Genomic DNA, 24372 nt, shown 5'->3' with positions numbered 1-24372 from the left:
TGCTCTCGCCGCTGCTGACGTCGCCGCTCCCGGCCGACCCCCGCCCCTTCCCGGAGCCCCGCTCTCGCTTTTATCCCCACCCCCTGGTCCGCCCTGCCAGTCCAGAGCGGCTGGGAGGCGATTTGTTAAGCAACAGCGCGAGGCGATCAGCTGCGAAGGGACGCGTCCGGCACGCCAGGCTGCTCATCCAGGTAAGTCAGGCGCTTCCTGCGTTAGAGACGCGGGCTGAATAAAGAGAGAGAGGCAGAGAGAATTACGGCCGCTTAAGAAAAGACCCATCCTCGGGTGCTGTTGACTCGTGGGCGGCCAGCCCCACAGGTGTGCGGCTGCGGCTAAACCAGGGGAATTGTTCTAGGGGAAAACTGCGGGGAGACGAGAGCTGCGTAGCTTCCACTGTGGTTTCGCTTTCGTTTCCGACGGGCTTGCTCTCCGTGTTCTTGGCGGAGGTCGTTTTGGAGCTCTGGTCTCAATGGTCCTCTTTCTGTCGTCCTGGTTTCTTCCTGCTTCAAATGGGCCTCTCGTTCGACAGGGATGTGTATTTCTTCCCTTCCCTCTGTAAAGATGTTTGTTCCTGTGAGGCTAGGTAGTGCTGTTTTTGACGGGGGGGGGGGCGTTCTGCCCTGATAGCACCGCTATGAGGATTTTAATTTCAGGGTCGAGGGTTCGAGCCTCATATTGGACAAGGACAAAATAAAAAAATTCCTTCCAGTAGCACCTTAAAGACCAACTAAGCTGTTTAGGGATGCTTTTAATGTTTGATGTATCATAGTATTTTAATATTCTTTTGGAAGCCGCCCAGAGTGGCTGGGGAGGCCCAGCCAGATGGGCGGGGTATAAATAATAAATTATTATTATTATTATTATTATTATACCTAGAACTAACTTAGTTGGTCTTTAAGGTGCTACTGGAAGGAATTTTTTTATTTTGTTTTGACTATGGCAGACCAACACGGCTACCTATCTGTAATTGGACAAGGAGTTGGACTAGATGACTCGCGGGATCCCTTCCAACACTACAATGCTATGATTCTACATAACACTCCCCTTCCCGCTGCCATCTTTCATTTGGGCTGCCTTTGCAAGTCTCCACCTGTGACCTGTGTCCGTCTGAACTGCAGCTGTATTGATGTATTCCTTCGCCTTTCTTCCAAAGATCTCATGGTTCAAAATGTAAATGGTTCACCCTCCATTTTATCATCACAACAACCAGTGCTATTTTTCTAGAAAAAGAGGTGTCTGTACTCAGTATGAACGCCTCCTTTGCTCTCTTAAAATGGCAATGGCGCCCACCTGAGAGGTGCCGGAACCGAGTTCTGGCTAAAAGAAAGAAAGAAAACAACCTTGCAAGGTAGGCTAGGCTGAGAAGCAGTGATTGGCCCAAGGTAACCCAGAGAGCTTCGTGGCTGTGTGGATTTGAACCTAAGTCTGGAGTCTAGCCACCACCTTTGTGTTATCCCTCACCATTGGTCATGCTGGTTGGGGCTAATGGGAGTTGCAGTCTATCAACAGCTGGAGTCCTACAGGGTCCTCATCCCCGCTCTACACCTTCAAATGCATTGAAACCGCTTTCAGAACTTCTGTTGAAAATTGGCAAGATCAGGAGGGGGTGGGCAGTGAGTACGATCCTGCTCTGCCCTTGACCTGCTCACCCCAATAGTGGGTGGTGGCGACACATGTGGTGTACACCAATCCCACTCCTGCATGGGGGCTTTTTGGAGAAGCTTTGACACCTGTATGCAGATAGGAACAAATATCTTTCAGACATTGCGCTGAACATGAAGAAGTCGGGGTGGAAAATCTTGACAAGTCATAAGAGGTTGTGAGATGCCTTCCAAATTGGACAGTATTCATAATTTTTCTATACCACTTCATCAGTGCACATTCTCTGCTTATTAGCCCTGTCTTGTGCAGGAGGGGTCTCCTATCCTTTGAGCGCTTCACGAGGGCACAGGGAAGTTGGGAAAGTAGGAAACTTGTCTGCTATGGACTTGCAAAGTTAACTAACCTTAGGATCTAAGTCAACTACTTGCTGATTTCTGCCCAGACACTGAGGTCCAGCGCCGAGGGCCTTCTGGTGGTTCCCTCACTGCGAGAAGCTAAGCTACAGGGAACCAGGCAGAGGGCCTTCTCGGTAGTGGCGCCCGCCCTGTGGTACACCCTCCCAGCAGATGTCAAAGAGATAAACAACTACCTGACATTTAGAAGACCTCTGAAGGCAGCCCTGTTCAGGGAAGTTTTTAATATGTGACATTTTAATGTATTTTTAATCTTTGTTGGAAGCCTCCAAGAGTGGCTGGGGAAACCCAGCCAGATGGGCGGGGTACAAATAATAAATTACTATTACTATTACCACAGTTGTAGGGTTTTTCTAGTTGGTGAATATTGCAGATTTTGTAGCTGCAACAGCCCTACAGCAAAATCAGCATCATGATAGCTTGTGTTCATAGAATCAGGCTGATGTGGTCAGCCTTGTTGCTGTGCTTGAAATCTCCCTCCCTCCCTAAATGCAGTCTAGATAAGAGTTGCCTTAGTAGCACTGACATAATTGATGCCAGGAATTGATGCCAGCAAAGCGTGGGGAAGGCTGAAGAGTTCAAAAAAGAACTGGAAAAATACTCCCTTTCACCTTTTGACCTTTATCTTGCATCAGTGTTCCTTGGTTCATTGTACAATGTAGGAAATGCTTTCTGTCATTTAAGTAAAAGGAAGGAAAACTAGCAGAAAGTATTTCCTACATTGTACAAAGAAAAAGGTGACGCAATTTCTAAACTTCGTGTAATCTAGATCATGTTAGTCACACTTTTGTTCTGCTTTGGTTTTCTAGAGCAAAACAGAACAAATTAGGCAGATCCCCCCCCCCCTCACTGATATATAATCTTAGATTGCATGATCAATAATTGCCCAGTGTTTTGTAGCCTGGAGAAAAGTTGGAAATCAGTTTTAGGCATCCATGTGCAAGTGGGAACTTCTTTTTTCAAGAAAGCTCAAAACAAACACTGCATCCCAACACCCCTTTGGTGCCTCTGCCCAGCCCTGCCAGGAAAAAAAAAACAAACTCTTTTGGATATCAGATTGCAAAGTCCCATTAACTTCAGTGGTACTTACTCAGTAAGAGCAGGCTCAGGATAGCAGACTTACTTGTGTGTTTTCCAATGTTTTAAAAGATCATTATAATAAACTTACTTGGGATTGTGCTAAAAATCAGAGCGCACAAGGCAGCCAACAAATTTTTAAAAAAATGAGTTCATCATAGTAACAAAGAAATGAAGAATGTGGTAACAAACAAGAACTGATCGAGTCCTGGGTTTACAAGTCGATTCAGTACTAATTAATATTGCATCATTTAGATCTCCCGATGGACATTGGGTAACTGCAATCCTGCCAGCTGCTTCCCACAGTGTCTGGGCAGGACCCAAGAAAATGCAAGCACATTTCAAGTCCTAGGGAAACCAGTAGAAATGCCAAGCACATTCTTAACCCTTTCCCACTGGAATCCATGGAGCTTATTTTTTTTAAGGTGGATCCCGTTAGGATTTGTTTTGGCATTCTGTTGAATGAGGAAGCTGTTGTGGTTTGGGGGGGGGTCTACAAATTTGTGGCTTTTTCTTTTCAGCCTGTTTCTGTGAGTAGGTGACACCTCATTGCGGGATACTTTGCTGAAACTTGTTAGTCCTCAGCATTCTCAAATACCTCCTCCCCCGGCCAGGCTCTTCCAGCCACAGCATACAAGCATGCCTGTCTGCCGTTCTGGCTATGGGGGAGGAAAAGCTGGCAGGTGTGTTGGGCAGTGAAAGCTGGTCCATTAGGGCAAATGGGGGTACTGCCCCACCCACGTCAGTCTGCCTTCAAGCAAGCCTTCACCTGTCTACCATCTTACTTGCAACCAGTAAGGTTTGCCTGTCACTGACCCTGCCTCCGTTGATTGCTTGTCTCCTTGCCTTCTGCCCTACAGTCCTAATGGTACCAGCCACCATTTTTGTGTTGTGTGGGCTTTTTCTGGGAGGGGGTGCAGTTTATCCCTGTATTGCAAAGGCTCTCTGGGTACCTCGTTCATACACCTGCCAAATGACATCTATCCTTCCTCCCAGTTCAGAAGCATGTATCTCCATTTGTAACAAAAGATTTAAACATTGTATAAAGTAAATTCAGTTTGTAATTATTGTCTGAATAAACTGTACTTGAATATACTAAAAACGATAATTTCATGGCAGACCATTTGGTGAAACTACATGTTAAGTAAGGAGCACGAAAACTGCAATTCTACTTCTTTCAGAATTGCTGCTGAACATAATCTCATACATAAAAAGCAAAGGTAGTCATGTTTGTCCATAAGAAAACACTTCAAAGTTGGTCCAAACATTTATTAAAAGGTAAAGGGACCCCTGAGCATTAGGTCCAGTCGTGGCCGACTCTGGGGTTGCAATGCTCATCTCGCTTTATTGACCTTCCGGGTCATGTGGCCAGCATGACTAAGCCGCTTCTGGTGAGCCAGAGCAGTGCATGGAAATGCCTTTTACCTTCCCGCAGGAGTGGTACCTATTTATCTACTTGCACTTTGACATGCTTTCGAACTGCTAGGTTGGCAGGAGCAGGGACTGAGCAGTGGGAGCTCACCCCGTCACGGGGAATCGAACCACGACCTTCCGATCGGCAAGTCTGAGGCTCTGTGGTTTAACCCACAGCGCTACCCGTATCCCTAAGTATTTATTAGGGCCAATCAAAATGTAACAAAATTTGTGTTCTCCAGAACTATTTTGTGACATTAAAGGTATGACCCAATTGTGGATTTGGGAGTTCCAGGCAGGCTTTAAAACAGGAAATTTCTTTGTGGGCTAAGAGGAAAACCTTCCATACCATGAAATTCACTTGAAAGTCGGTTTTCATGAAACCACAGTAGATCTTGATGGAAAGTTTGCCAATATAGAACTTGGCCTTGAACAAACACAAAAGCAGGAAGATTAATGGTAATCTCTGGACTACAAAAGGGCCTCCCAAAGTAAATAAAAGTTTTTGTGTGCTTGTGGGCAGCTGTTGCACTGCAGCTTTTGATTAAGAGAAAAATGACCTGGTAGATTTGTGTTTGGTTGTAAACCTATATCATCTGATACAATGAGTAAAACCCATTGAACAAGATGGGACTCGCTTCTGTGTAGGCACTCATTGAGTTGCACGGTAAAAGAATCAGTGTAAATATTCAATAGAACTAATATTGTATATCACTTCCTAGGGTCCAAGTTCTCTCTGTTTCTCTCCTCCAGAGGGAGGAGCATTTTTGTTGTCACTGATTTTCATCTTTCCGCTTTGACATCTGAATCTGTTCTTTCTTGTACAGAAGTATTTTGTTTTCATTTGATTTCAGGCATTTGCACCTTCAACATTTTTTATGCCATGTACTGGAAAGACCTGGAGGAGTTGGGATATTGAAACTGGTGGGGTCCAGAATGATGAAGTGGCTGAGCTTATTTTAAAGTGCCTCTGCTTTAAAATAAAGAAATTGTAAAGATTCCTGTGGTGATTTCTTGGAGGGTTAAAGTGGATTTGTGTTTGTTTGTTTTTTTAAAGGTTGAAGTCAAATAGTGGACAGTATATGAAGTTCTAGGGCTGATCAACATATTTAAGTTTAATAAGCTACTAAGGTCCCTACATCTGTAGGTCTTTAAATACCTCAAATATCAAATGCAAAATATATAACTTATCGCTAAAATCAGCTTCATTAATGGAGACTTGAAAAAGCCAACATGATACAGTTTTTTTTTTAAAGGGGCTTGTACAATACTGTATTAGAACCCAGATAGCCCAGTATCTGTTCTGGATAGATTGGTGTAAAGCATTGTTAAAGACAGACTTACTAAGAACAAGGAAGTATCCATGTGATTTCTGCAAAGGGAAGTCCTTCCTTGCCAACCTTTTGGAGGTATTGAGAGTGTAATCAATCTTATTCATGTGCTTGGTTTTTTGCTTTATTTTATTTTTTTTAATCAGTTTGTATGCGGGTGGCGCTGTGGGTAAAAGCCTCAGTGCCTAGGGCTTGCCGATCGAAAGGTCGGCAGTTCGAATCCCCACGGCGGGGTGCGCTCCCGTTGCTCGGTCCCAGCGCCTGCCAACCTAGCAGTTTGAAAGCACCTCCGGGTACAAGTAGATAAATAGGGACCGCTTACTGGCGGGAAGGTAAACGGCGTTTACGTGTGCTGCGCTGGCTCGCCAGATGCAGCTTTGTCACGCTGGCCACGTGACCCGGAAGTGTCTCCGGACAGCGCTGGCCCCTGGCCTCTTGAGTGAGATGGGCGCACAACCCTAGAGTCTGTCAAGACTGGCCCGTACGGGCAGGGGTACATTTACCTTTTATGCAGCCCTTCATCTAAAAATCACAGGGCAGTTCACAACATAAAAACACAAAATACATAATAAAGCAAAAGCGAAACAACTCAATAAATCTCATCCAACAGAAACATTTAAAAGGCCATAGAATGTTAATCAGCCAAACACCTGGTTGAAGAGAAACATTTTCGCCTGGCACTTATATATATGTGTGTGTGTGTGTGTGTGTAATGATGACACCGGGCGAGCCTACTTGGGGAGAGTACTCCTCAAACTGAAAGCCTCCACAGAAAAGGTCTGTTTTTGTGTTGACACCCCCTAAATCTCTTGTGGGGTAGGTACCTGAAGAAGGGCCTCAGATTATGATTTTAGGGTCTGGGTCAGTTCCTATGAGGAGAGGAGTGGTATTGCGGTCCAAAGGCTTAGTAAATATTTGATTGGATCCCAACTTGCCCTTCCATTTGCAGAAGAACTCCTGCCATTCAAAAAAAGGACTGGAATATCTTCCCTGTTCTCTGGTAGCAGTTCCCAAAGAGTAGAGCTCTACCCACAGAAACTTTGGATCCAACCCATTATTTAACTGTTTCCAGAAAGGTTTTTGACAGGAGCCCCTTCATATGTTCAAAGAATGTGTAGAGGAAGAAGTACCACTTTTCTTTCCTCCTCCATTTCTGGGGAGGGGGGCAATCCCTGGTGCCTCCATCCTCCCCACCTCCAAGACAAAAGTCCTAAGGGGAAGCCTATTTTTGCTAGGTTGTGAGTAGCCAGAAAAGAGGCCATGATAAATAGCTGAAGGGACATGTCGACTTGATGTGCGGTAATGATGTAAAAGGCAAATTCCATGCTAGGAATTGTTAGGAAAGAACCAATTTGTTTTCAAAAAGTGTAATGCTTTTTGAATGTAATAAATATGGTATTGCCTTCATATAAATCTATGGCACAGCTACATTTTGAACATGATAGGTAGTCCTGTCTTTGCTGCTCAAAAAGCATTTTGTAATGCAGAAAAGAGCAACCAGATTGCTCTCAGGCCCTGCATTTGAGCTTCCTCAGACATCTTATGGGCCACTGTGAGAACAGGATACTGGACTAGATGGGCCACTGGTCTGATCCAGCAGGCCTATTCTGATATTCTTAATCAGTGAGGTTAGACCATCTTCCTACAGGACTGGTGAAATCATTTTGAGCCTTTTAGTTCAGGCAAAAAACGAAGTGGTTACTGTGACTGTTCTTACAAGTGGACACATTGAGGCAAACTCAGTACATTTATAATAATATATTTGCTAAGGAGCCAGGCTCCAATCATGAATGGGGAGGAGCTGGGATTTATAACTTTGGTAATGCCAAAGTGAATAATACAAAATTAGGAGGGAGAGAGGAGGATATGGCAATGTTGCTTTTTATTTGAAAACAACAGCAACCATCCTATTTTGTTTTCTCAGAAACAAGTATACAAAGATTCATGGAACCCCAGGGTGAGTAATATCTTTCTGCTTTAATTCTGCGAATGTTCATTTTTGAGACGGACCATCAATAAAGCGTTGTTTGCCTATTTGCCTACTGTGTACCTATTTTGGCTGCTCTTGTTGGACACCAGAGGTAGTAAAATAGGGTACCTGCAGAAGCAGGAATTTTGTGGCTGGTATGTTCTTGTGAGGTAGAAGTACAACTAGACTTCACTTTCATCTCCACAAGCCCTCAACATTTGCTGCAAAGGGTTGCAGATTGTGGGTGTGTCCTGGTGGCTGCAGGAAGCAGAAAACGAAGTCCACTCAGACATTGTCTGTTCAGCTCTTCAAACATGGGTTAACTATTCCATTGGGAGTTTAAATAATTTGGAATGAACATTACCAAGGTTTTCATCAAATGTTCTAGAAAAATGCCACAAAAATCAATTGAATATTCATTTATTTTCTTTTTGCTTTATTGCTCAAATATTTGCTTTATTCAGATATTGTTGTTTTGCTTTAGTATTTTTCCTAAACTGGGTTGCCTTCCCCAAATCATGTACAAAGTGAATCTTGCAACATAAAATATACGTGGAAAGTGGGGAACGAGAGTAGCAGCCCATTAAACAAACATTCAGGATAGCCCTATAGACCCACAAAAGAAAATGTAAATTCCAAATACATTTTAGGATTGTGTTGAAATTATGTTAGTTCTTGTTGAACAATAAGGTGTATGCAGGATTCCAAGCTTTTAAAGATATTTCCTGCCAGAGTTCCATGGCTGTAGAAACTGAAAGACAGGCAGAAATTCAAAAGGTGGACTGTTCCCCTCACTGCATCGCTGTGGTGGTAGAAGTTTTGCCTATTTAGTTTTCTTCTCCATGCATTTCAGTTGTTGAAGGGTGTGGAACCTGTGACTCTCCAGCTGCTTTTAGACTCTGGAGGCCAATGCTCAGGGATTATGGGAGTTACAGGTTCCCCGCCCCTGTGCCAAAAGCACATAACCTCTGGCAGGAGAAAAAAGCAGCATCCCTAGTAAGTGGAAATAGAACTCCAAAGGGTGTTACTTTTGGAAATTATACAGTTTATATGATTCAGACCTAGGAAGCTGCCTTATACCAATTTAGACCATTGGTCTACCTAAAGCATTGACTGCAGACTGATCTCCATGATTTCAGACAGGGGCCTTCCCTAGCCCAATCTGTTTGCACATATTTTATACAAGTAGATATTCTGGTCGCATTCTGCAAGTGCTATACTTTTCAAGAGATAAATCTCAGAATAGGGAATCTGGTAAACTATCCACTTGAGAATTCTTACCAAGAGAGTAAGGTTGTATTCATTGGGTTTATGGAAATGTTGGTGTAGGAATATTGCCACTTACCTAGCTGGTACATTGGCTTGATGCATTGATGCCATTTTTACCACCCAGCACAATGCAGCAACATCAGGAGGGTGGCTGCACCCCGATATGTTGGCTGCTATTGCAATCCATGTACCACCCTTGTGTAAAATGATCTGGTGGTTGCCCGTTTTGTTTTGTCTTTTAAATAGAATTTACCTAAAAGTAAAGCTGAATTAGCGGGACCTGGGTGGCGCTGTGGGTTAAACCAGAGAGCCTAGGACTTACCGATCAGAAGGTCGGCGGTTTGAATCCCCGCGACGGGGTGAGCTCCCGTTGCTCAGTCCCTGCTCCTGCCAACCTAGCAGTTCAAAAGCACGTCAAAGTGCAAGTAGATAAATAGGTACCGCTCCGGCGGGAAGGTAAACGGTGTTTCCGTGCGCTGCTCTGGTTCACCACAAGCAGCTTAGTCATGCTGGCTGTACGCCAGCTCCCTCAGCCAATGAAGTGAGATGAGCGCCGCAACCCCAGAGTCTGTCACGACTTGACCTAATGGTCAGAGGTCCCTTTACCTTTACCTAAAGCTGAATTAAGGGACAAATCCCATACACTAGAAACTGGAATATAGCAAGCCTGGCATAAATTAAGCTGGCATAAAGTTCACCAGATCCAAACTTCATTCAGGAGCAGGGCAACTGCTGGTTGAGTTGGTCTAAGCCTGGCAAGGGGGAAACAAGCCTTTGAAAAAGCTTTTGCCAGGTTTCCAGGTCATGTGGTCAAGCTGAATGGACTTGGGATCTGGCCTAAATCTCTCCCCCACTCCTGCTCTGGTCTTGCTCTCCACCACACTCCCAGAACACCCTTTTTTCAGGGCTTGCATGGGTGTAAGATCCAGGATGGGGAGATACATTGGCATATCTGGCTGAACTGCAGATAAAGCAGTTAAGCCATCTTAGCCTGGCAGGAACCTCCCATCTCAGCCAGAGTTCCTCTGAATCCTAACCCCACTAAATCCTGGAAGATCTTGCAAACAGGATTGATCCCTAAATAAGGAGTGAAACTCAAGCAGTATAATGTCATGTTTTGCCTTTATGTTTTCTGTTCTCTGCATAAATTTAAATGATATATATATTTGCGAGTGTTCAAGAAGTCAGGCTTTGAAATGTCTTTCCATTCTTCCAACAGATAAATCTGCACCTGTCCCACCAGCTCCTGGGTACCCTGGTTCTGCTCCTGGGTACCCTGGAGCACAGCCACCTTATGGATACCCTCAGTACCCCCCTGGGCCTGGTCAGTATGCCCCAGGGCCTGGCCAATATCCCCCTGGTTTTCCAGGTAAGCCGTTATTATGCCCGTAAACTTGTATTTTACATTGTTGCGACACTTCCCGACATCACTTGCACTGATGCGCTGTATGTAAATTCTGTACATTAAAAAAGCATCTATATATTTATTCTAATGAATAAATTTCTATACCACCCTTCATATGAGGACCACAGGGCAGTTCACAATCAAAAGTACATGACATAACAGGCAAAACAATACCCTCCAGTTTAAAAGGCCATAGATTTGTTTCATAAGCCAAAGGCCTGGGAGAAGAGGAATGTTTTTGCTGTGCTCCTAAAGATATATCACAAAGGTGTGAGGCAAGCCTCCCAGGCGAGCACTCCACAAATGGAAAGGCACCACACAAAAGGCCCATTCATGTGTTTCTACCCTCCAGACCTCTTGTGGAGGGGGGCACCTCAGATGTTGATCATAGGGTCCAGGTCCGGACGCAAGGGAGAAACATGCTAAGAGGAAGGCACGCTTGGCAAATCCACACCGTGATCAACTCCCACCCGGAAACCAGTGTCCCCACTGTGGAAGGACGTGTGGATCCAGAATTGGCCTCCACATTCACTTACGGACTCATTTTTAAAACCGTGTTTATGGAAGACAATCTTACTCGGCTACAAGTGATCGCCAAAGAAGAAGAAGATAAGGGAAGAGGCGATCTTTGAAATACAGCAGTCCTGAGCTGGCTTTATAGGTCAAACCTAGCACCTTGAATTGGTCCCAGAAACTGTTTGGCAGTCAGGCCAGGGTTAGTGTTATGCGCTCAAACCGTCTTGCCCCAGAGAGCAATTGGCTATTGAATGCTGCACCAGCTGAAGTTTCTGAACCATCTTCAGAGGCAGCCCCTTGTATAATGTATTGCAGAAATCGAACCTAGAGGTGACCACAATATAGACAGCAGGTGTTAGGCTATCCCTGTCCAGATAAGGGCCAAAGCTGATGGGAAGCACTCTGCAACATCAAGGTCACCTGAGTGTCAGGCGACAGCTATGGACCCAGAAGTACCTGCAAGCTATGGACCTGCTCTTTCAGAGGGAGTATAACCCTATCAAGAGCAGGCTACCTTCCATCCATTTGGTTAAGGGAACAGTGCCTCATGAGCCTCGCAGATCAGAAGGTTGGCAGTTCGAATCCCCGTGACAGTGTGAGCTCCCGTTGCTCTGTCCTAGCTCCTGCCAACCTAGCAGTTCGAAAGCACATCGAAGTGCAAGTAGATAAATAGGTACCACTGCGGCGGGAAGGTAAACAGCATTTCCATGCATTCTGGCTTTTGTCCCGTTGCTCCAGAAGCAGTTTAGTCATGCTAACATGATGTGGAAAGCTGTCTGTGGACAAACACCGGCTCCCTCAGCCTGAAAGCAAGATGAGCGCCACAACCCCATAGTCGCCTTTGACTGGACTTAACCATCCAGGGGACCTTTACCTTTTTACCTTTACCTCTCGGCAAGTCATTACTGAGGCAGAACAACGATCCAGCAGATCTACTGCCTCATCTGCAGATGTAACGGAGAAGCAAAGCTTGACCATAGAGATGTAGACCATTTGAAGAAAGATCCATATTCTGTTCAGCTTCATGTTTTGGTCTCAGTTCAGGATTTCTTTTGGTGGACCTGTTCTGGCTCTCCATACAGTGTTACTACATATGCATAAAATGAAACAAAAAGCATTTCTCCACCAGCAGAAAATATATCCTGCCCAAAGTCCTGTATTTGTAAGAAGCCTCCTCTCAGAAGCAAAATGTTCCTGTATTGAAATGAATCTAAATTATGGGCTCATTACGCTTTTGAATGGAAACTGGTGAGGGGTATGTTGGTTTGTGTTTGCCATGCATACAAAGCAACAGCAGGTGCTTTTTTTAAAAAAGGAAAGAGATTGTTCATCTATTTTTCCAGTTTGCATGTGCCCTGCAAATGCTCTGTGCAGGCTCTAGTAGTAGATCATTAGCTTCCTTGTGTTCAAGCTAATCCTAAAATCTGTAGACACACTTGATAACTATTCCCACTGAATTTACCTCTCTGGGGTAACCACAAGACATTTTGGTGGTTGAAGCTGAAAATACAAATTGCACTTATTAATATAGGACACAATCTGTATGGTTCTGTAGTTCTTTAACATCAGTCTTATCAAAGCAAGTGGGGTGGGGTGTTGCTGATTGTTCTAGATGTTCTATATTGTCAGAGAAGAGACTTTTGTTTTTAATTTTGAAACTATGATTGAATTAAAGGACATCTCTTTCAGTGCTGTAGCCTTTGTCCATTTCTTGCTTACAAAAATGCCCACAAAGGAGAATGCAAATGAATGGTAGAACCTCATGGCTTCTCAGATATTCTGCCAATACTGTACAGAGAGAGTGGAAAATCAGAAGCATCTAAGAACATCAGTTCTTGGGCATATAGAGTTGTAATGTTATCACCTGAAGTCTTTCAGTCTGTCCATACACCATGGCTGGCTATTTTTTAATTTATCTTCAGACTAATTTCCTCTTCTTCTTCTTCTTCTTCTTCTTCTTCTTCTTCTTCTTCTTCTTCTTCTTCTTCCCCTCAACTACATGGACTTTATGTTTGCTAACCTAATTTAATAAATCTAAAGCTGCTTTAATCCATTCAATGCTGTCTGAACATATTTCTTATTTGTTTGTTTGTGTGATTTGATTTACATACTACCCTCCATCAGAATATTTCAGGTGGGTTCACATGGCTAAGTTGCAAAGTTCAGGCTCTGTGCAGCAGTGCTATTTAAGTAAGAACAGCAATAATAGCAGTGGGAGAGGTACTCTTTTGCCTCTAACATAGCTCTTCCGAATCCCATTAATTCCGCTGGCACAGTGCGTAATGCAAGATGACGTTAATGTGAATGATGGTCCCTTCTGATGCAGGCCTTTAAATTAAAACAATGAAAGGGATGTGTTTATCCCTTGGAACATGCGTGCATCCAGCTTACGCATCCGTTAGATCATTTGAACTTGAGAAGCCATGCTGGGAAGGCAGTACACAATTGCTTCCCTGATTGCAGTTGCAGAAAGGTCACCTTTTGCAAACTGAAGGATGATGCTGGTGGTGTGTGGTGTGTTGGGCGTGGGATGGGGCAAAGACTGCTGATCAGGCAGGGTTGTAAGGGCCATAGTTCAGCCATCAATTGCATGTTTTGCTTGCACAAAGTCCATAGTCGAGGCACTTTTTGCTTTTAGATTGATTTTCATTATAAACTTTAAGAAAGGTTATGTGCCAGGGTAGATTTGATTTAAATCAAATCGATTTAAATCTCTAGTCAGTAAGACTTGATTTAAATCTTTATTTTTTTTTTACAGAAAGACCCATTTTTGCTGGTATAATCATAATATTTACAACCAGATGAAGATTTCATTTTTGGAATGATAAATTTTCAAAGCAGTTTTTACAGTTATATCAAAAATTACTGATTTGGTTATACTATTAGAAATACATAGACAGATAATTATTAAATTATTGTGAGGTTAATAAGTTTATATTTGGGCAACTTTTCTGCTGTACTTTATTGGAAGAAGAAAAATAGTCATTTCCTTAATAACAATTTAAACAATTTATTTAACTAAAGCAATAACATTATAGCATATATATCCATGTTTGCTAACTGATGTGGTTAAATCTCATGAAAAACTTAAAACAAATCCTTATTTCCTGATGAATAGCCTTTGGACTGTAATGTAACCTAAATAGAAAACTATCTTTAGAAAGATTTTTCCTCCAAAAGGATGTGTGTGTGTGTGTTTTTAAAAAATGCAATTTAAATCAAAACAATCTGATTTAAATAAAAAAAATCTGATTTAAATAAAAGAAATCGATTTTTTTAAAAAAAAAATCATTTATTTTTATCCACCCTGTTTTGCACTTTTATTTTATGGGGCTTATCTTTTAAATGTTGTAAACCATGTTGATGTAATAGTGGTACATTAATATTGTAATAATAAATATGCCTTGGTGTTTCCCATCCACACTAGTAGGGATGTATGGGAGGTATTTGCAGTCTGTGTTGCTGTCCCCTCCCTTCCATTAACACCTTCCTGCCCAGCATATGTTCCTGAAACCTGTGATCCATTTGGGGCATGCAAGAAGGCATCTGTTTACCCTCCCTCCCTCCCTCCCTCCCTCCCTCCCTCCCTCCCTCCCTCTGTGTGTGTATGAAATACAAGTTTCTTTTTATAGACCAGATTTGCAGAAAAGTGCAGGGCTTGGTTGTTTCTTAAAAAGCTGTATCACTCCAAGCCCAGCAAGGATTTGGAGCATGGGCAGGCAAACTAAGGCCTGGGGGCCAGATTTGGCCCATTCGCCTTCTCAATCCGGCCGTGGACAGTCTGGGAATCAGCGTGTTTTTACATGAGTAGAATGTGTCCTTTCATTTAAAATGCATCTCTGTGTTATTTGTGGGGCATAGGAATACGTTCTCCCCCCCAAAAAAAAAAAATATAGTCCCCACAAGGTCTGAGGGACAGTGGACCGGCCCCCTGCTGAAAAAGTTTGCTGACCCCTGATTTGGAGTAACTTTCATGAAAGACTGCTGCTTCCTTTCCTCTCTTTTGTTTTCTGTCCCACCTCCAGTACCAGCAAGGGCCAATTGTATTTAAATTTTTAAATAATAAAGCACAGATGGGACGCGGGTGGCGCTGTGGGTAAAACCTCAGCGCCTAGGACTTGCCGATCGCATGGTCGGCAGTTCGAATCCCCGCGGCGGGGTGCGCTCCCGTCGTTCGGTCCCAGCGCCTGCCAACCTAGCAGTTTGAAAGCACCCCCGGGTGCAAGTAGATAAATAGGGACCGCTTACCAGCGGGAAGGTAAACGGCGTTCCGTGTGCTGCGCTGGCTCGCCAGATGCAGCTTGTCACGCTGGCCACGTGACCCGGAAGTGTCTGTGGACAGCGCTGGCTCCCGGCCTCTAGAGTGAGATGAGCGCACAACCCTAGAGTCTGGCAAGACTGGCCCGCACGGGCAGGGGTACCTTTACCTTTACCTTTTAAAGCACAGCTGGCTTGTGTAAATGCGGTTCTGCGCAAAAGAGCTGTTGTAAAAATATAAGATACCACAAATGTGCCTTCAGCAACAAATGGCGGGGCCAGAGCATTGCAGGACTACCTGATCCCAGACTGCTTCTGAGTCTTGCTTCTGAGTAGACACCTACTCACAGAAGTGTGAGAGTCCAGTATGCCCCAACACGTGGCTCTTGCCAGGGGAAAAAACTTGCATTGCCAATGGTGCAATCGCATGCACACGTTTTCTAATTTCTGTGTAGTGCTGCAGAGGGAGAGTATTTTCTTTAACTTGTTTTCTTTAACTACGTTTTCGTTGAAAAAATGCCATAGTTGAAATTATATGTAAATTATTGCACCAAATCTGTTAGTTTTTTAAAAAGTTTTTTATAATACAAAAGGTAAAATTTGTTGTTTTGCATTCCCCTTTCAAGGTGCTCCTGGACAGCCACCCTACGGATTCCAGCCTGTTCAGCAAGCTTATGGCGCTCCCCCAGTTCCAGGCCAGCCCAATGGACCTCCTGGTGCTATGTGGATGCCAGCACCACCTTCAATTCCCAATTGCCCTCCTGGATTGGAATATTTAAGCCAGGTACTTCTCTTTATGTTCAGCTTCTTCAGGAAAGCAGACGACGCTTCAGTGACGCTACACGGTTTTTTCTCCCCCATAGATCCAATTGCATATAGGGAGATGCGAAAGCATTCGGGATCCATTTAATAACCATTGAAATTGCTCCTAAATGTTGAAATATATATTCAAAGAGGTACAAAGGGGCATTTTTTCCTAACTGGGAGTGGTATTTGCCACTGCCATCGCTCGTCACCCGAAGAATCAGCAGTTTGCAAAAATGAAACTTGAGACTCAAAAGGCACGTGTACTTCACATGTGTGCAGCCATGTGTACATCTCTCCCCCTCAACGTACACACCACATTTCTCTCTCACACAGACCACACACACATGTGCAAAACTCCCCACACTCTCGCTTGCACATGTGCCCTCTTCTTCTCTTCCCAAGTGTATCTCTCCCTCTGTCCCTCCCTCCTTGCCCATATTCTTTTTTCTCCATTGCACATGCATGGAGCATGCTCAAGCAGCTCCCACAGATACAGAAAAGCCCCTCCATGGGTGAAGGAAGTCCTTTCCAAACAAACAACAGCAAAACCCCACAAAAATCAGTTGTTCAGAAATTAAGTTCCCCAAAATAAAAGGGCCACCAGCCCTGATTTAGAGACTTTTCACCATACCTGACTACATGAAGGGGCTTATGAATTCCGTTTGCTGATTTGTGAAATTTCTTAGCAACATTATATTTGCTCTATATCTATAAGCAACTATAGTTACTTTCCAGATACAAATTTTGACACATTTACCAGGAAGCAAATTATATTGATTGGTTTTTGCTTTTCTTCATTAAAGAGGCTTCTAAATTTATGTGTTTCGAAATGCAAGGAATATCTAAAAGAGCAGTCCCTTGGGTTTTGTGAATAATGTAAACAGGTTGCAAGATAATTACTTGTGTAATTTTATTATTATTTGCCAGTTTTAACATGTTGGGTTTTTTTTAATCCCTGTCATAGATTGATCAGATATTAGTTCATCAGCAGATTGAGCTCCTGGAAGGTACGTATCTTATGCTACTTAATATTGTTCGTGCATTGAAAGATATTTCAGATAATTACGCCTCAACTGAAGTTGATGTTCAGTGTGTTTACTACAGGGTGAGGATTGGATGGTTGGACTTTATTTTACAGTGTTGCTGGAGAAACACCTGTTTTTAAAAGCATGTGACTTCTGAAATTCAATTTGTAATTAACCAAACATACATGTTGTCAGGGAACTGCCATCGGAGAGTCAGGTGGTGGAAGGGCTCAAGGAGGCTAGGAGACCTTCGGATGCTGAGGAAGGAACCAGTAGGGGGAGAGGGAGAGTTCCTGCAGAAACTCAGTCGGAGGAATGGCTCCAAGATGCTTCCAGTGAGAACAGCGGGGAGGGTTCAGGACCTCCGCTGGGGACGCCTACTCCGCACAGGAAACTGTCACGCAGAGAATCCAGAAGGAGAGTTTCCGTCAAGGAACTCTTATGTTGGCGTAAATTCCGGAAGCGCCCACTGACGGATTCTGCCAGCGATTGAGGTAGCCATGCACCCATGGCTCCGCGGACTGGGAGAGTTTAGGAACTGATGGCAAAGCTTTGAGGGCTTAAACGCTTACGCACGAGCAGCCCCCTTTTCCCATTACACATGTATATAAAAGAGAATGCAATTTATAGCCAATTAGGAGTCATAGAATTGTAGAGTTAAAAGGGATCCCAAGGGTCATCTAATCTAATGCAACAATAACAGCTAAAGAATCCCTGATTGCTTTGGTGGTTATATGTATCAAGGTATAGTTCTGACAGGGAACAGTTTACTGCAGGGGTGGCTAACCTGTGCCTTTCCTGCAAGATGTTGTTGGATTCCAATTCCCACCAGACCCAGCATGACCAGTAATAATAATAATTTATTTATACCCCACCCATCTGGCTAGGTTTCCCCAGCCACTCTGGGCGGCTTCCAACCGAATATTAAAAACAATACAGCGTCAGACATTAAAAACTTCCCTAAACAGGACTGCCTTCAGTTGTCTTTTAAAAGTAAAATAGTTGTTTATTGCCTTGACATCTGCTGAGAGGGCGTTCCACAGGACAGGTGCCACTACCGAGAAGGCCCTCTGCCTTGTTCCCTGTAGCCTCACTTCTCACAGCGAGGGGACCACCAGAAGGCCCTCAGCGCTGGAACTCAGTGTCTGGGCTGGATGATGGGGGTGGAGACGCTCCTTCAGGTATACAGGACCGAGACAGTTTAGGGCTTTAAAGGCACTTTGAATTGTGCTCAGAAACGTCAGTAAGTTATGGGACTTGCAGTCCAGCAACATCTGCAGAGCCCTAAGTTCCCCATCCCTGGCTTATGCTACACAGAAATAGCCACAGTGTGGTTTTGGGGGGGTAGGGTGGGAATAATTATTGCTTTAATGTCAGTCCCTTTCTGTTAAAGACTTAAGTCCACACCAATACACGTTTCACACTTGATTTGTTCAAATGGACAAAAATTTCATTGTTTTAAGATCTCCTCAGGCATTACAAGAATGAGGAAGTTACCACATAGGAGATTGAGCAGTGGGGAGTGCCCAGGAAACCTCTGTGGCTCTGGGTGGCATCCTGCTGCACTTAGAGAAGCTGTTTACACAGGTCTGGCTGACCATACTGTTTAGCCAGGGCCAGTGGATGCACCTCTGCTCCCTCTTCCCAGTACCGCATTCACTGAATCTGAATAAGTCTTGTAAACTGAGCTTTTGTGTCTTCAGGGGTGGGAAATTCACAGGATCTCCTTGAGGGCCAAAGTGGTGACATGCAGCTGTCATCACACAGGGCTGCTTTGCATCCAGTAGAACTGGTATCTTTGTTATCCTGGTAGAACTTGCCTAATGTTGTGACATTATGAAGTTCTTCAGGTTTTTCCTGCCCCACAACATGGGGCTGGAATTGGGAAGGGGGCCGTAGCTCAGTGGGGATTGCATTCGGATCAAAAGAACTGGACTTCTCTTCCTTCTCTTTCAGTACTCACAGGCTTTGAAACGGCCAACAAATATGAAATAAAAAATGCAATGGGGCAAAGGGTGTACTTTGCAGCCGAGGAAAATGACTGCTGTACGCTGAACTGCTGTGGACCATCCCGGCCATTTACAATGAAAATCCTTGACAACGTGGGTCAGGAAGTCATTGAGCTCAGGCGACCTCTCAGGTGCTCCAGTTGTTGCTGTCCTTGCTGTTTGCAAGAGGTAAATGGCTTCTTGCTCCTTGAGTCCTTTGGCTTGTCTCATTTTAAAACCACCAAGATGTGGATATTTACTTGGGGTGCTTTCTCATTTCTCTGACCGTGTGAGATGCCCCTCCTTAAATTCTTACACTGGCTTCCTGTCCAGCTCTAGTTTCCTCAGGTGAGAAGAAGATCCCTGCTGGTTCAGGTCAGTAGCCCATCCTGCTCTCACAGTGGCCAGCCAGGTGACCATGGAAAGCCCCAAATCCAAGACCTGAGTGCAACATTGAAATCCCCAGCAACTGGAATTCAGAGGCAAAGGGCGTCTAACAGCCATTGCCACTAGTAGCCGCTGGTAGCCCTTCTCCTCCATGAATTTGTCCAATCTTCTTTTAATGTCTTCAAAGTTTGTAGTTAGTGAGAAGGAAGTGCTTTCTTAAGTTCTCACCCTTATTATTAGTTGCATTTGTTAGTTGCTTTGTACAAAAAAACAACAACGTGTGGAAGTAATTCAACAAATATAAAATGAACAGATGAAATAACTTAAAACCCAGAAAATTTAAAAAGTCATGTACCTTTGAGGCTAACTTAACCACTAAAAACCTGGGTTAATAAAAAATGTCTTTGCCTGGCAGCAGGAAACTATGGAGCCAGACATATTGTCCTGGGGAAAGAATTCCATATATGACAGGGTTTGGGGGTGGGAGGGAGGAGACACTACTGAAAAAGGCCATGCTCCTATAGTCACCCTTGGATGACACAGAGAAAAGGGCCTCTAATGAAGGTTGCAGGGTTTGGGGTGGTTTTTATGGGGAGAGGGGTTCCTTGAGGTACTGGGGTTTCTGAGCAGCATAAGCCTTTGTACGTTAAAACCGGCTCTTTGAACGGAGCCCAGACATTAATTGGTAGCCAGTGCAGTTGCTTTGCTTGAACATGTCTTTTTCATAGATTTTGCGACTTGGCTTAAAAAAACTGAAGCACCTCCTTCTGACTCAGCTCTGTTTGTTCCTTGTTTTTTTTAGCTGGAAGTTCATGCCCCACCAGGCACACCAGTTGGTTATATTAAACAGCTCTGGGATCCCTGTCTACCTAAATTTGCTATCCAAAATGAAGCCCAAGAAGAAATACTGAGAGTCGTCGGGCCCTGCATAGTATGCAGCTGCTGTGAAGATATTAACTTTGAGGCAAGTTAACAATAGGACCATGTCCTGTGAAATTTTATCACATTGGCCAGGGGCCTGCATCATGGCACAAGCCATCCTGTCTACTTGTTGTTTAGCATTGGGAGAAATCTAGTAATCTGTAATCTGGTGTTGCCAGTTCATGGAGAAGCAAGTTAACCTGTAGTGTTAACTTGTTTTCTGTATTTTTTACCCTGAGGCTGTAGAGAAGTGGGGTCTGGCCTCCACCATTGGCTGGGAGACCAAAAAAACAAAAACACTGTGAGGCTGCACACTCTGTCTCCCTTCAACAAGTTATATAAAATGCTGACATCAGCCTCATGCCTTTTAAATACTTTGCAAATGTGAAGATTTAAAATGTTTTGAATTTCCAATTATAATGATCTCTTTTTTAAAAACAACAACTAGGTCAAGTCAAGAGATGAGAAAAACAACGTCGGAAGAATTTCCAAGCAGTGGACTGGCTTTGTGAGGGAGGCCTTTACAGATGCAGACAACTTTGGAATCCAGTTCCCACAAGACCTCGATGTTAAAATGAAAGCTGTCATGATTGGGGCTTGCTTCCTCATAGTGAGTCTGATAGTCTCAAATGTTGTGCCATTGGGAATTTTGGAGTCTAATGTAATGGACTTTATATACATATGTATGCTCCTTACAGGGCACTTTGAGCCCTGTAGGACTTTCTGATTCCTTTTGGCTGATAAGGACAGTCATGTAAACTTCCCAACTGCATTATGTTAATTAAAGAGCTGCAGAGATTTGCTGGCACTTCTTGGAATGATTATTGGCAATTTTAGCTTTGGCACAAGTCATTGCTTTCATTGCTGCAGCACTGAGTGGCATGCATCCAGGAGGTAGATGGAGGAAGGAAAGCCATGCTAAATCAAATTAAATATTTAAGGTGATGGAATCTACCAGATTGTTCAATCTACTCTGGTCACTTCCAGGTTGTTACTGTTTTCAGTGGGATTCAGTCACATACTGGCAGATTTGGGTTGTGCAATTAAAGTAGATTTGGAGTTATTGCACAACAAACCTGCTCCCCCCCCCCCAAAAAAAATTCCCTGTGAACAAATCAGGATGAATGCCAAACAGACAGGTTGTCTGGAAGCAACCAAAATTGCAGCTTAATGACACAGTGCCAATTTTTACAAACATGGAAGCAGGAACATGAACATAAAAAGAGCCCAATTGGATCAGACCAAAGGTCTAACTTATCCAGGTTTATGTTCTCACCTATGTGCAGCCCACAAGCAGCACATGAGTTCAACAGCATTATCTCTCACTTATATTCCCCAGTAGCTAGTATTTAAGATCTCTTTGATCTTGGAGCTAATAAAGGTCTATCTTGATTAGTAACCATTTCTTCTAATGACTTTCTCCATTAAAATGGCATTGATTTTCAAAAACTTCTGTAAAATGGAATAAGTAGAAAAGTGTCTAAATATTGGTTTGCAGTTGCCTAACTGCTGTCTGTTTTGTTTGGTCTCTGTCCCCTCCCCCCTCTCCTTTGTAGGATTTCATGTTTTTCGAACACTCTGGACAAAATCGGCAGCAGCGAGCTGGGGTCTGGTAGCAGAGCAGATTTCTGGATTATAAATACTTCTGACAAAGCCCTCATCCTCATGTCACTTCTAGTCTTGCCTCGCTATCCTTGTCAAGCCTGCTTTGAAGGATTCCCCCACCACACACACACACACACATTAAAACTACTTATTTTTGTATTGTGATTGCAGCTTTCACACCTATGTTGGAATAGTCCCATTTATTAGAGGCTGCTCAATTCTTGAAATATATACTGATTTTATTTTTTTAGTTTTTGATATATAAAAAATGTATACTTTTGGTGCGAGATCCTTCCTTGTGTATGTGCCAGTGCTCAGAGAATAAACTGCATTTTGTGTGAGGAAAGGGGCAGTATCTGTAAGTTGTGGCTATTAATTAACGCAGGGATTCGTATCTGTTCTTTGTATGTAGGGCTAATATACTGCTAAACCTTTGTTTTGTTTTGAGCCAAGAATTCTGGACTGCAACTCCCATCATCCCTGATCATTGGTCATGCTGACTGGTGTTCTTGGGAGTTGTGAATCCACAACATCTGAAGGGTTTTCATCTCTTCCCTAGTAACTAAGGAGCTGATGCCATACCTCCCAAGTGCCTGGGGTTTTCCCTGCTGTTGTTCGGTGCTCCCAGTGCAAATGCAAACATTTTATGTATTGCTTCTACAATCTCCAGTCCAACGTTGGGACTCATGAACCTGTATCTGGAAATTTAGATGCAGCACCCACGAACCAGTGCCTGGAACTTAAACGCATGCCTTGCTTCCACAACTTGTGTATTTGCTGCAGAAAACACCAGAGCATTTCCTCAGCGATCATAACAAATAGTGCTGCGAACATGAGTTGCTGAGGGAAATGGGGCCGTGAAGGAAAGATGGATTTACCAATCAGAGGGTGCTATTTAACCAAGTCACACTTGGAACAGACCCAGCAAAATCATTGACCTTACGTTATGACTGTTGTTGAATATCAATCAGAATGTGTGTAAGAAACCGTATTAAGTGGTCCAATGTTTTAGGGGTAGCAAATAGCTCCTTCCAAAAACAAACTTTTGATATGTTATGGTGCCTATATAGCCAAAGAGGGGCTACGAAAGGAGAAGAGAGGGAGATATTAAAGGTTTGCAGATATAGAAAAAATCATGAGGGGGGGGAAATACCCTAAGAGAACACCCCCCCCAAATTTGATTTCTTTTTTTAAAAAGCACTATGCTCCTTAGTCAGAAAATGCCAAGTGCCTGTATTGGGGTAGGGAGGGGAGTGAAAGAATTATCCTGACGGAAGGCAAAGCTATATGGCTGGAGCACTCAATACTGCAACAATTGGTTGCAGATTGTACCTCACACAGAAGTAGATGATGCTGTTGTACTTTTGCCTGAATTTCGAAAAGAAACGGGAGAAAAAATGTGTATGCCTTTATATGTATGTGTGAAAAATTAAATTATAAAGGCACATAAAAAGGAATCTGGCTCTTTGTACTTCTTTTTTAAGTAATCACTGTACACATCAAGCATTTCGGCAGGTCTTTTCTAGGCTTGAGCAGATGGACCAGAACTTTACTGCTGATCACTTTGGGCATCTTTACACATTAAGTGCAGACCTTTAAGGAAGAACCAATTGGCATCATCAAACCAACATTCCATCAAGTCTGGTACCCTGTTTCTGAGGAGTCGTGTCCTGTTTATGGGCTTCCCCTAGGCATTTGGCTGGCACTGTGAGAACAAGAGGCTGGACTAGGTGAGCCTTTGGCCGGATGCAGCAGGTCTTTCTTAAATTCTCTGGGGTTAACCACTGAGATCCTTCCAGGAAACCACCGAAAAAATGTGCAATAACTTCCGATAACTGTCATGGTCTGTGGTTGAAATGTAAGCAAATACTTGGGTGGGTGTGCAGAAGGGATTAATTTCTGCAGATGCTCAGGCAAGCGCTCTTGGCCATCAGCCCTGACAACATCGACGTGCCCTTGAGCAAGCAAGAGAGGTCGCTTCCCTCATCACTGAGCAACTGTCCACAGCCCACCCTGGGAAGAAGGGGCCTTAAAGCGGGCCCCAAATCCCCGGTGTCCTAATTTTAGACGCTTTGAAAGATGCGTCTGGAAATGGATTAAACTGGACGAGAGGCAAGGAGAGAAATCGAGCCAGCAGAGGGCGCAGGGGCGGCCCTTCCTTGCTTCGTCCGTGCTGCCCCGGGCTTGGCCGTGTTTTATCTCTGGCTGTTGTTTTCCATCCGGCTATTGTCCTTCTGGCTGTCGTCCTTGACGATCCGCTCCTTTCCTTTCCTCCCCTTCCCATGCCGTGCAGAGCAAGGGCGGCTCTCTACACAACTTCCCCCGATTGTCTTTCCAGCCTGCGAAACTCCAGCGGATTCCGCCCCCAAGAAGAGGAAACAGAGAGA

General features: G+C 43.9%; 1 protein-coding gene across 1 annotated transcript; it reads left to right on the top strand.

Moving 5' to 3' along the window:
* LOC309342359 (phospholipid scramblase 2-like) lies at positions 1–23442 on the top strand. Its single transcript, XM_081862909.1, has 9 exons — positions 1–191; positions 7761–7793; positions 10294–10443; positions 15879–16036; positions 17024–17066; positions 19041–19261; positions 20262–20423; positions 20829–20990; positions 21937–23442. Exons 2-9 carry the CDS (start codon positions 7781–7783, stop codon positions 21994–21996), a joined length of 969 nt encoding a protein of 322 aa, XP_081719035.1. The 5' UTR covers positions 1–191; positions 7761–7780; the 3' UTR covers positions 21997–23442.
* Positions 23443–24372: the final 930 nt, after the last annotated feature.

The sequence above is a fragment of the Podarcis erhardii genome, assembly GCF_964252035.2.
Source record: "Podarcis erhardii genome assembly, chromosome: 5".
NCBI lineage: Eukaryota > Metazoa > Chordata > Lepidosauria > Squamata > Lacertidae > Podarcis > Podarcis erhardii.
This window is presented reverse-complemented; position numbering and strand designations above follow the sequence as displayed.